This window comes from Drosophila santomea, chromosome 2L (genome assembly GCF_016746245.2).
Source record: "Drosophila santomea strain STO CAGO 1482 chromosome 2L, Prin_Dsan_1.1, whole genome shotgun sequence".
In the NCBI taxonomy this organism is placed as follows: Eukaryota; Metazoa; Arthropoda; class Insecta; order Diptera; family Drosophilidae; genus Drosophila; species Drosophila santomea.
In genome coordinates this window covers 6,928,271-6,941,263 of record NC_053016.2, presented here as the reverse complement: position 1 = coordinate 6,941,263, position 12,993 = coordinate 6,928,271, and the positions used below count along the sequence as shown (strand labels likewise).

General features: G+C 39.4%; 2 protein-coding genes across 2 annotated transcripts; both read right to left on the bottom strand.

The window, feature by feature from the left end:
* Positions 1-909: 909 nt before the first annotated feature.
* LOC120458852 (non-structural maintenance of chromosome element 4) lies at positions 910-2,659 on the bottom strand. Its single transcript, XM_039646679.2, has 5 exons — positions 2,465-2,659; positions 2,182-2,399; positions 1,959-2,126; positions 1,566-1,895; positions 910-1,510 (listed from the first exon to the last, which is right to left on the bottom strand). The coding sequence occupies exons 1-5, from the start codon at positions 2,559-2,561 to the stop codon at positions 1,445-1,447; spliced, it is 879 nt and encodes a 292-aa protein (XP_039502613.1). The 5' UTR covers positions 2,562-2,659; the 3' UTR covers positions 910-1,444.
* A 196-nt stretch (positions 2,660-2,855) lies between these two features.
* LOC120458626 (E3 ubiquitin-protein ligase CHIP) lies at positions 2,856-4,518 on the bottom strand. Its single transcript, XM_039646349.2, has 6 exons — positions 4,105-4,518; positions 3,822-4,020; positions 3,623-3,764; positions 3,402-3,507; positions 3,275-3,331; positions 2,856-3,205 (listed from the first exon to the last, which is right to left on the bottom strand). Exons 1-6 carry the CDS (start codon positions 4,225-4,227, stop codon positions 2,963-2,965), a joined length of 870 nt encoding a protein of 289 aa, XP_039502283.1. The 5' UTR covers positions 4,228-4,518; the 3' UTR covers positions 2,856-2,962.
* Between the last annotated feature and the right edge of the window lie 8,475 nt (positions 4,519-12,993).

Sequence of the window (12,993 nt, the reverse complement as noted above, 5' to 3'; positions counted from 1 at the left end):
ATTTATGGAGCCCAAATTGGTTATAATTTAGCAGAACTCAATCCGGACTTGAGCTTCCCACATAGAAACTTAGAGAAGAAGGGTTCCAAAATGGCATCAACTTTATGAGTTAGTCTTGTAAATAAGAAAACTTGGAATTATGAACTTCTAACTTACTTTAAATTGCAGTTTTGGAGTAACCACTTATTACTATGATGGGCATACAAAACAAATATCTATTCAGTAATTCAAATTTCAAATTTATCATTTGTTTTTAGAACACATTTTGTTTATTATCCTCTAACTAAAAGCAGTCCTTTTTTTATAATTTTCCAGTAATAAAAATTATTCTTTACCTTTGCTCAAACTCCATGCAGAATTATATATTTTAATGGTTTTTCATAGAAGTAAATTTCTTCAATGTGAACTTTACTAAGACAAAACCCATCTTGGCAACTTATTGAAACTGCGCTTGTGCATCATTAATTTTGTATTTTCAAGATTGGGTGGCTATTAATTAGGTCGTTTGTTGCTATGCTGATATGGAGCAATAAATCTTCATTTTGGTTTTATATATAATTACACATTAGCTTAGTTTCCTACACTTAGGTCAACTCTCTTCGCCTACTTGGGCTTTCTACTGCCCAAAATCTCGGACAATGGTGTTTCAAGTAATTTGATCTACTATGTATATCCAGTTTGAAAAGAAGCGCTGCCCTTTTATAAAGGCTTTACTTCACAGAAAGCCTTTTAAACTCTGTCGACCGCAAAGATGCAATTAACCCTAAGCTTCATTGTGCAATAAATCTCAATTAATCTTAATTTCTCTTTGTGGAATTAAGTTAACGGAATTCAATTAATGGCACTGTGCCACCGAAAGTGCACTTATTTCAAGCGCAGGAGTGATTTTTTAATTAATGGAGCAGTTTATTCATTTTTCCGCTATGCAATGCATTTTAATAGTGTAATTTTATTGAGGGCAGGTAGCATTAAAAGTGCAAAGGTACGTTATATTATTAGAACTATTTACAACATAATCCAAGACAGAATTAAATATCGAATAAATATCTATAGTTATAAAAAGCCATGTCTATCTAATATTTAGTTTCTTATTATTGCTATAACTTCACAAGTGCCCCTACTACATATTTCACAATTTGTAGGCGGTCATAAAAATTGACATAATGGCAGGGGCGGATTCGTAGTAAAATATTGGGGGAACTGTTTGAACTGTGAAGTAACTGTTTGAGTAATAAAATTCATTTAATGATTTTGTGTTGATATTACGTTAATTACTTAATGTTTGGGGGGAAGAACACTTTCAATTACCCGATTATTTATAACATTCATATGTGTTAGTATTCGGTGGTAGAATAAAATTGAATGCAGGAGATAAGTAACTTAAAACATTCTGTACGTTTTATTAATAACATTATAAACTATTAAGAGAGACTAAGTTGTGTATCTAGCTTTCACTAAATGGGAGTTTTTTCAACATGGGCTCACGTAAGTTGTAGTGCTTTATCATTTTCTGCAATGCAATTCTTATCAATTTTGTTACATTAATCATAAGCTGCGGTACAAACCTCACAAAAGGAAACATCGATGGAGCAAATAGCCTGGGCCGTTTCGTTTCCTTCGACTGATTTTGAATTCACAACGCGGACCAATGGCAAACCATCCTCGCCGTTTTCGATGGAAATATAGTTCTCCTTCACAAGAAAGGAAAGTTGCAAGGCGTTCTGAACAGTGTCCATAAAGTTGTTTGGATCGCAAATTAGTTTAAAATACGGAATCGGCTGTTGATTGCCCTCTCGATATATTTGTCTTATTTGTTTCATCATGTGGGTAACGGACGCTGCTCCTTCGTCCTTGCGTTCCAATTGGTCACTCTTTTCCGGACGCTTCTCATCTACCTACAATATCAGTAATAAAATGAACAAAGAATAATGCGCCGAATTGTTTAACTAGTGACTTACTTGAGATTTCGTCTTGCGGGGAGCACGTTGCTTCTGAACCACCTCCTTTGGAGTAACATCTATGAAGGGCAGCATACTGTCATTGGTGAAGAGCGGTCTTCCGAACTGAATGGCCAATGAACATACTGCATCCCAATCCTCTTCGTGCTCTTTGAAAACCAAATCGTTCTGTCAAAGGATCAAGCATTACGGCAAGATTTAATAAACTCTATGGTGCACCTACGATCGCCGTGACCAGCATTCGGTCCGTAAAGTTTGTGTTATGCTGGATAGCTTTGGCCACAACGTCGTGATTGCGACGCAGTAACTCCGTGTCCAGGACAAGTTCCGTGGAGTTTGTACGGCGGTCTTCATGTCCCTTGCTGATGTTGTCGGCTGTTTGAATGATTTCCTCTATGGCTGCGATAGACTGGCCAAAGGTGTTGCTTTCGATCTGCTGCTCTGTGATATATTAAACAATTAGTGATTTTTGTTAAGATTTTACATACAGTAACATATAAACTTACCTAGCTCAATATTCTTTTCGATCAGATTTTGCAGACACAAAATGCGAGCATCTTGGGCCGACCCCTCCGTTTGGGATTGGCTTTGTGACGCGTCCATAGTATTCGTAATTAAATACGAAATAAATCAAATTAAAGTTAAAGGCAATTCGGAATGATCCTTTGAAAATGATTTCGGGAAATCTGTAAACAATTGTATATCGATATTTAGTGTTGTCAAGATATCACCAAGTTTATACAGTTTGAAAACGATACCGTTTTCACACTGACTGCCTATCGATAACAATGGACTCAACTTTTGGCTTGTTATCGCGCAATAGCTGTTTCATTTATAGTTTTTACAATCAGCTGTTCAATGTTACAATAATTTCAAATCATTCAATTACAATATAAATCTCAGTTGCAGATCCACATTTATTATCACTAATCTGGTTTTTAGACAATGGGAACTGGGTTCTAACATCTAATCAATTACAATGACAACGTCAACTAATACATAACTCAATAATCTAAAGACCATTCGTTCTCCGCAATGAAGCAGTCAACCACTTCCTTCATTGAAAAATTTGGTATTAGTTGATCCTGAGTGAGCTTAACGCGTGTAACAGGATCAAAATGACCAACGCGCTGTAAATGCTCTTCTATATCTTTTCGTTCATAGGTAATTCCAGATGGAGTTATCACAGGGTCCGTTAATATTTCAAAACTTATTTTGCCACATAGAAAATCGGGAACGTCGCGTTTCTGCAATATGTTTTTAACAATAATTAAACCGTTTTTTGTTTTATTAATTGGTAACCTTCAATTTTTTACCTTTCGTCGTTCATCAACCTTAGAAAATATATTGTTAAGTTCTTGAATGTGGTCGTCCTAAAAGAAGTAAAAATCATTGGAAATTGTTCTTTACTATTATTTATAAACTGGTTATAGTCCGACTTACGCATTCTTGTTCAATTTCCTGTTGCTTGTCTTTCAGCTGCTCATCCTGCACATTTCCATTAAGCTTTAAATTGGCCAAACGGCTCTCCATGTCTCCTTTTATTAACCTGAAATAGAATATAAAGTTTTTACACAATTAGTTGGCGGATTACTACAACTGCCTTATGGCAGTAACTATGTTTATTTGGCAAGGGCAACTAAAGAGTGTCAATGGCATCTTACCGATTTAAATAGCTTTGCAGCTCGATTTCCTGCTGTATTCGCTTCTCCTCCATAACATTCCAGCGCTTTTTGCGGGCTAGTCGCAACTGCAGTGTAATATCATCGCCAAAGTTTTGCTTCTGCTCCTTGGACAAATCGTAAGCTATAATTTTGGTACATGATTAGTGTAGAGCACATCCAAGGCCAGGTATTAGCTAACCCCGTTGAAGGTGCTTGATGGCCTCGTCAAAGCTGTCGATTTCCATGAGTCCTTGGCCCAGGAAGAAGTGTCCCTTCAACAGATTCCCATCGATGTCGAGGGCGCGTCGACAATCTTGGCAGCACAGTTCCCATCTCTTGAGTTTCAGGTTGCAGAGGGCGCGGTTGGTGAAGTATGTGGCGTTTGTGGGGTTCTTAATCTGCACATAATATACACATAGAGCATAGTGCATATGTAAACAACAAAGTACACATTACAATAACACAATATGTGGGACACCTACGATGGCCTTTGAGTAGCAGTTTATTGCGTCGTCATATTTTCGGGCTGCGAAAAGGCAATTTCCCTGCTCCTTTAATTGCAGATCTGATAAATTGGTCGTGGAATAAATGTGTTTCGTTGTCATCCTGACGAATCTTTCACGTCTGGTCCCGAATTTGATTTTCCACCGATGAAAACTTAGTGTGTGTGCAACAACACCGAAGCACTAGTAAATTTGATTCTCCTTCTCAAAGCTTGGGCAACTGCTGCACGAATTTAACAGCAAAGAATGTTTTAAGTGGGCAACGGTGATGACTTCTGAACGCTCATAACACCATATAAAACTCGGGCAATCCGCCTGTATTTAATTAAACATAAAACAATTTTCAACTACGTTAATCGATGTGTTTTCAGAGTTGTCAAAGCTCACCAACTTGAAATAAAGCTCTTACAATCATCGATTGCACTATCACCAGCCCGAACGATACTTTTGGCACATTATCGTTCGCACGTTTAAAAAACAATAGAGACCGCCATTGTCGAGTTGCTCGATTATCAGATAACTCTAAGCAAGTGGATGTGCGGAAATCTGGACAAACGCAAAAGAGACAGCTGCATTTATTGTATATGTAATATAAATGCCTTTGTAATATGTATAAAGGATGCAAAGTAAAATGTCCATGGTGGGAAGCTGCTGTTGTTCATATCGATAATAGGCGATGCATCGATGTTTGTCAAAACATCGGTCGAGTAATTTTACAACATTTGTACTTGGTGTTCAAGTGACGAAATTACATTTCAATGGCGAAGTACATTAATTATTTAATATGTACAACATGCATATACAATTGCAAATCAATCTATTTTTACAAAAGCAACAAAGACAAGCTTTTGCTGAATATTCTTCACCATCGTTGTCAAATGCAACAAGTGCGCCAACAACTTCAAACTACTGGAAACACCAGTAACATGATAAAACAATTTTCTAAACTTAGAAAGCAAAAGGTGTTTTCATTTTGAGTAGCCCTTATTAAATCATAGAACAAAATAGACTGCTAAAAAGTAATTTTAGGTAGGTTATGTTTTAATAAAATAAATCATTTCTTCATAATCTTTTTAAATAACTATAATAATAATAATATAATTATTAAATAACTATTTAATAACTATATTTTTTTAAACTTGAAAAAAATGTAGTTAACAGACATCGATGCATCGGCCATAGTCGATGTTTTCCAATGTTTTTGTTGACACCGATGTTAGGCGATGCATCGATGATTTACTGTTTACACATTGATGGATACCGACATCGATGTTTTTCTTGAAATTTGCATCACTATGGCGGGCAGCTGACTGGTTTGGTTTGGAGCAATGTGAGCTCCCACCACCGGACCATCCACCCATGCTGAAACTAATGAAATGATTGCTGGGAGTGAGGCGAGGGCGTTGGGAGAGTTTGTCGTTGGCTCTGTTCTGCTTCCGAATTTCCACCAAGTTCAATGAACTTCTTGCACAGCGCCAAATAAAATGTTTCCCCCGATGAGGGTGAAGGCACCAGAGCTTTGTTGTGGGTGGAACGACTCACTTTCGTTTTCAGTGCCGGGAAAACTTTGGGGCAGGGGCTTTTCTTCGGCGGCAGGGAGGCAGGAAGGCAGGGATTCCGTCCAAGAGCACTGCCAGTGAGCCAGTTTATGGCATGGAGTGGTGTCTGTGTCGAGGCAACGTTCACGTTCATATGCGTGTTGATGTTTTCATGGGGTTCTTGAACTTTACCTCTGTCAAAGATTTGTTTTCTTGTTCCGATTATCCGAAGACAGCGGGTGGAACTTTGTGGCGAGGATTATGTTTCACTTAATTTGTTCGGCTTTTTTAAGTTCTTTATTAAACCAAAAGTAAGTGCATTGATTTGTAGCTTCCGTTCTTTTGGGGGAAAAGCTGATGCATACGAAATAGGGAATTGTTAGACCTGGACCCCATATTCCCACTGAAAACTCATGGAAATATTTATTTAAAAATTATATTCTTTCAAGCTATTTTCGTAAACTGAATAGGTGGATGGCAAATGCTTGCAGTTAAAGATGTACTCTAATTATTTAAGGTTGGTTAAAGTTATTAATAATTTTAGGGACTTATTGAAGTTACTCTCTATTATATAGATATAATCTTGTATCGAGAGTTGTGGTACTTATTTATTCTAAATCACTACGAATCTACGCAATATAATTCTGTCTATCTCGGTTATCAAATAAGATTACTCGGTTGGTAACTTGGAGTCAAACAAATATGGGCTTAAATGGGTCAAGCTAACCAACTGGAGTCCACCACTCTGCACGGCGTATGGGTTCGATTAGCAACCCCCTGGAAATTTTTTGGCCTGGGACACGCATAAAATTTGGACACAAAGCATAGTGCCTATGCATTTCCACCCTCGTCGTCCCCCCACAAGACAAAAAATAATAAATAAAACGAACTTTCCAAATGACATCATGTCAGCCCCCAAAGAAACACCCGAAAAGCGGTTGCACTAGCTGTTCGCATTCGTGAGTGTAATGTGAAAACTAAATTAGATACCGAAAGCGAAAGCCGAAAACAGAAAGCCCAACTGAAAAATAAGCCCCACGCATTTGGGGTTGTCCGCCTCCTTTCCCATTCCCATTCCCGTTCCCTTTGCCGTTGCCATTCCCTTTTTCCGTCCACTAACCAGAAGAAGAGGTCTTTGAACTCTTCACCAAATGTTGTACGAAAATGGGTCACGACTTGAGCATTTTTCAAATCGAAAAATTTCCCTAGTCTCAATGGGAAATGGTCTCTAAGAACCACGCAGAATTTCCCCCAAAGCAATTGTATTGTACGTCAACTTTTTCCCACTCAAACTGCCATGAAATGTCAATATCCCGCCTCAACAATTCATGTTTCACTCAAACCGCTTTAGGCAAGCGCAAAGGGAATTTCCCTCAAACAAATAGAGTTTCCACTCAAATGCCTTCAAAAGGGAAATTCCCCCAAGTGAAGTCAACAAAATTGCCTCAAATCGGTTGAAACAAGCTCAAAGGGAACAAGAATTTCCCTCCAATTGCATTCAATGGGCATGACATAACCGGCTGTGAGTGCGCATGTGAGTGCGTATGAGTGGTTTCTGGTTGGAGTACAAGTGCTTCTTTTTATTTATTTTTTTTTTTTTGGTTGTGGCCAGTGACCCCTTGGTTAACGGTATCCATAGTATTGTGTAAGTTGCTTGGGGGATTTCCCCTGCTCGCCATCTCACTCCCCACGTACTTTTCTATACCCCATTACGATCTGGTTTTCAATTCTACCCGCAGTCCGTCTATTTCCATGATTTTTATGCCAGATATGCATTCAACTTATGTGTGTACATATGCTGATCCCTGATGGAGCTTTATTTAAATAGTTTTTCCAGTTGGGGGAGGTACTACTTAACTATGTGGCGCCCGTACCCACATATATCTTGCCTCAAGTGGCAATGTTATGTTTGATCCAATTGATCTTTGGTCTTTGCATGTCCACTTATCTGTCTACATGGAGTGCTATTGGAGTTCAAAACCCCAATTCTTGAATATCAGTTCACTAAGCCGGCCGGTTAAAGCTTATGTTGAAAGGAATCGAAAATGGGATCGAAATGGACTGGAAGAGGGGGAAAAGTCGCCCCATTTCGTTGAAAGGAAAAGTATGCGCATGTCAATGGGCCAAACCACCCTCGCACCTCATCCTTTCCGGAAAGTCCACCCCCGACAAGGAAAATTTCGGTGTCAAGAAATCGAAAAGAAAATTTGCAAGGTTCGGGGTCGTTGACCCAAGGAAAAGCATAGCCAGCTATCCAATAACCTAAGACGCAGAAGCCGCAGGAAAATCCTCGAGATCTGGAAACCAACCCCCAAAACTAGAAAAGGAAATTTTTTGCGCTAGAGGATTGTGCGTGGCATGCACTTAGTGTAGAACTCACGGGGTGGAATACCTTCAAGGTGGAGCCATTTGACACATATTAATATACCTCGATATTGGAAAAACCTGAAGAATTCTAAACATGAATGAAAACCCCTGAAATATAATAATATCCTCATATACAATTGTAAAAAAGCAATCTATCTTTTATATTTTAGGATGGAGCAAAGCCCAGCAATCGAACAGTAAATTACTTTTATAATTATTTATATGCATAGATAGTTCTTATAAATAATTATATTGGTGCGCTTCGTCACTACGTGGGCTGCCGTCCAGAGGGATAATCAAACTAGCAATAACCGTGTAATATGTGTAATGCATTATCGCATAGCCTATTACATTAAGGTCATTATACTGATTGCATATGTTGATGGCGCAATTACGCAGAGTTATTATTATAAGCGTAAACTATAGTTATCTTAGTGTTTTTAGTTACCCATACTAAACAGTTACCATCCTTAAATCGTAATTAATGAAATTCTTAAAATAAGTTTATAACTGTAGCTTCTTATAGCTTACAAACAATAACAAGTTGCTTACATAGCAAAACGTGTTACGTTAATGTATTTTTTCATTAAATACTAATTCTTATCGCTTGCACTTTGATTACTCGTTAACGTACTGACAAGATTATTACAAAGTTATTTTTATACCGCAAAGTAAAACGGTATTGTAAATGCATTACAAGTACAATGAACAAAATTAGCGCGTTTATACATTTATCTCATTCTATTTATGATTTGTTCGAATTTACGTTGTGTATGTATGCGGCACACTTTCGCAGCAACAAATTCGAGAATATTGCATACATTTTTTTATGATCGATAAACTTTTACTATTCCATTCTAAGTGCTATTTTTTTTAATGTTATTCGTGCTATTCATAGCGAAGTAAGCTGATATCACTGACTAATTTTAGGCCAACCCAGCAAAGCGAATACCTTATCAACAAACTTTTAAATAGTGTCGAAAGTCAATAAATTAAGCTACTCACTTTGAGTGCTTATGGCACATTAGGGTATACATTTTTGCGTAACAAACACGTTCTTGCCATCTAAAAACATAGAGAGTATTTCAACTCTGGAAGTACGACAATAAGTAAAATCTGTGAAAAGCAGCAAAAGTTGTGCACAAATTTTCGCAAAGCCCGCTGCACTAATAGATCGTGTCATCATAAATATTAGAAAATATTGCCGTTTTTCAGTTACGTTCGGCACATTGCATTTTTCACCTGCGACGTTTACGTTCGCTTCGGCGGCGCGTGTGCTCGTAAAAGCCGCTCGAAACCGATCGTCAAGTGGGTGGCGGTTGGAGGTGGGTCCGTTCCCGCCCGTTGAAGCTTGAAGTCAATGCCCGGCTGGAATTGGCCTTGTGAATTGGTCAAGGTTGCCTACATTGGCAATACTTCCGCGTTGCGTTTACATTGTAACAGAGATTCGTATTTTATTACGTAATTTTGGACACCCCACCCCTGACCACGCCCCATCTCATGAATGGAACTGCATCGAGTTGTCAATTAAAAGGTTTATCAATTTTCAAGAACTGCAAGTGTTAGTAGTCTAACGAACTCTTATTCCTCAACTGCAATTTGCCTTGAGATAGGAACAATATGAAGAAGAACACACTCACACACGCTCACACACACACACAAGTGCACGCCACGCGCAGCAGAAAGGCAAACAGCGGAAAATCGAAAAATCAGGCGGCAAGACACCGCAGTAACTGCAGAGAACGATGGATGCGCGGGGCGGGGCGGGGAGTGCTGTCTAGCTACTATAAGCCGTTCTATAGTTGGGCGACAGAGATGGAGCGAGCGGTGTTGGTGGTGTGGTGAGTGGGGGGAGGGGTGCAGCCAGCATGTGCAGGCGATAAATGCAACGTGTAATGTGGGGAGGCAGTGCATGGGTTTTCGACATCCGTTGTCCATTGCAAATGGAAGAGGACGTGCAATGGTTTGCGATGCACGTGTTGGCGGTCAATGAACCGAATGGGCGAGCGAGCGAGAGAGCGAGTAAAGCAGATGCACATATGTATGTATGTGTACGTGTAAGTGTAAGTGCAGAGAGAGAGTAAGGGCGTGAGAGCGAGAGCGCACTGCCGTTTAATGCAGTTATTATTGACGCAGTCTGTCTACGTGCAGAATGTCAATGCCGCCTCCCCGCCACCCTTCCACCGCAAGAGCCACCTGTTATCGATACCAGTTATCGATCATTCAGCACAGTGGAGCTACATTGTATGCAGCAGTGAATATGGATAGCGAACTGCATGCCTAATGGCACCGACAATTCCCCAGCGATAATTCAGCAGCCAAGAAACAAATGGCGCCTGCGGTTTAAGGCCAATTGCATTATGAATGTACATATGCATGGATTAGTCGGAAAAACACAAACGAAAGCAACGGCGAAATGTGTTTTGTAATCTTTTCTTTTCGCGTGCAGTCTGTTTTCGTAATTTGCCATTAATACAAGTTACGCTTCTGCTTATGTAAATAACGACTGAAAAACAGCTTAAGCTTTAGCAAACCATGTTTTTGTTTTAGAACCCTTGGTGTTGCACATATATTATAAAGCTTTATAATATATTATTAGCATTAAATGTGCCGAATTAGTTGTCAATTGGATTACATAAAATTCCACTGGCATACGTTACGTATGAGTTATTTTGCAAGCTGGAGTCAATAATTTTATAAACAAAATGTGGCAGCCTAAAAGAAAACATATAAATAAACTACATATAAACTACATATACATATAAACTACATATTTATTTTGCCAAATGAATTGGAATTGTAGAGCACTAGGCCTAGTTTGCATATCTGCAACGACCTCTACATCTACGTCATTTGGCATTGACAATGAAAACGCAGATGCATTTATTCACATACATACATATGTACATATGTATATACTACCTTTGTTGATGTGTGAAGTGATATGCATATGCCTGTAGGAACTATAAACATGCAAATTAGACAGTGAGCGTGGAGAGCGTTTTCCGGACCAAGTCAACTAATCGCAGTCTATTTGCCTTCGCTGATTTTGCATCTTGGTAAACAAATTTATTGCACTATAGAAATTGCAATAATAGGAATTACATCAGATGGAATAAAGTCATTACTATAGCTCTATACTCTGTGTATTATTTAGCCACAATTACTATTTACAACCATGCAAATCGAATGGTTGGACCCTTGATATATGCCATAAATTTTCAGTGGTACCGCTGGCTTTAATGCCAACCGAGTTATGCAAGTCCGGCGCGTTAAGCATTCAGCACAGCAGAACAGTAGCTATCTTGAGTGAAAGGGCCTAGGTGCACATGTGTACATACATATGTACATATATACATACATATGTGCATAATAGGGCATTTACAAAGTTGCGGTAACCATGGCACTCAACTTGTTGCGCACTCGGCCGATGTAATACGCTCCACACGAGTGTTGACACTACATCTAAATACGTTGTGGTTCCCTAATATTTGCACTCTGATTGCGAACCACCCCCGCCAGCCCCCTCCCTTGTATCTAATTTCAACCGCATTCTGGATGGCGCACTATTTTTGTCATTGTTATCTAGGCGTAAACAACGCTAACAAGCTCGTAATCTCACGGAACACCAAATGCGCCCACAATGCCCTGCGTTTCACATTTTGGTGAAAAAAAACAGAAATAGGAATTTGGTACGTTCGCTTAACCCTTGCAGGGGGTATGCTAATTTTAGTTTTTAATTTAGTTAGCAACGCAGTACTTTTTTCTATTTCTGAACCTATTGGTTCTTACGTCCTTTTGTCTGCTCGTAGATGTGTGTTATAAAAACAAAAGCAACGTTGTTTTTGATAATATAATGATCGCTTTTTTGGATAAAGTGAAAACTTGGGCAATTATTTTCATTTCTACTGAAAAGAAAAGCAGATGAATGTAAGTCCTATGCACCTTTAAATGCAACCGATTACACATGTCAAAAGTGCAATAATATTTCTATCTGTTCATCATAGTACATGCATGTGCATAATACTTATATTATGACTATTAAGTTTCATTTTTTTTCTATTTTTAGATCATTATATTGCAGCATTTCACTTCAAATGCCAAGTGCTGCATTTGCTCTACGCCAATTTGTCTGTGAAACCAACAAAATGAACAGCTAAATGAATGATTTCTACGTTGGCAGTGGGTCCACCCACAAAATAATTTAGACGAAATTCTTGGCACCCGACGCGCTGACCACGCCCACTGTGCCCAGCGACTGCGCAGCGGCTGAATGGGGGGAAGTGGCCATGGAGGATGAAGCGCATGCATGATTTCCATTTTCCATACCCATGTGCAGCATGTGCGAAAATCGCTGCACGGCCTCTCGATGGCGTCGAAAATCGTTGCACGGCCGCCACGCGAACTCTGCGCACGATGCTGCCGCTGCAGGCAGTGCGGTCGGCGTCGCAGCTGCCCTTTCTGCAAGTTGCCAGACCTTCTGGGTTTGAGTTGTCGTGGTTGTTGTTGCTCTTGCTGTTGCTCTTGTCGCAGGAGGGATGAAGCTCGAATTTATTGCACCGTCTGACCCCCGCGATCCACTCACCCCCTTTACCAGCGGCAGTGGCGGCAGCAGCGCAGTGGCAGCGCCGCAGCAGCGCAGGAAATGCGTTCGGCTTTCTTTCGCCGCCAAAAAAACAAAAATTGCTGGACTCTTTCTCCTTTTTTTCTTTTTGCGCCCATGGAAATTAAGAAATTTCTCGGTTCTTCGAATTCTGCAGCGCGCCGTTTATTTATACACGCCATTCTTTTAATATTGTCATTTTCATTTTTGTCAACGCTATCGTCGCCACAAAAGAAATCGCAGGTCAATACACTCCTTGTAATAACAAATGTACAAATGTATGTATGTATGTATGTATGTACATAAAACAAAATACGAATGCATTTTGCGAGTGGTTGGAGTAAATTCTGTCTGGGATTG

Bases quoted from the DNA above. Each gene is read 5' to 3' on its own strand.
- LOC120458852 (XM_039646679.2), bottom strand. From the start codon at position 2,561: ATGGACGCGTCACAAAGCCAATCCCAAACGGAGGGGTCGGCCCAAGAT. The intron at 2,127-2,181 runs GTAGGTGCACCA...ATCCTTTGACAG, and splicing joins GAATGCTGGTCACGGCGATC to AACGATTTGGTTTTCAAAGA. The intron at 1,896-1,958 runs GTAAGTCACTAG...CTGATATTGTAG, and splicing joins CCCGCAAGACGAAATCTCAA to GTAGATGAGAAGCGTCCGGA.
- LOC120458626 (XM_039646349.2), bottom strand. From the start codon at position 4,227: ATGACAACGAAACACATTTATTCCACGACCAATTTATCAGATCTGCAA. The intron at 3,765-3,821 runs GTTAGCTAATAC...CCAAAATTATAG, and splicing joins CATCAAGCACCTTCAACGGG to CTTACGATTTGTCCAAGGAG. The intron at 3,206-3,274 runs GTAAAAAATTGA...AACATATTGCAG, and splicing joins AGGTTGATGAACGACGAAAG to AAACGCGACGTTCCCGATTT.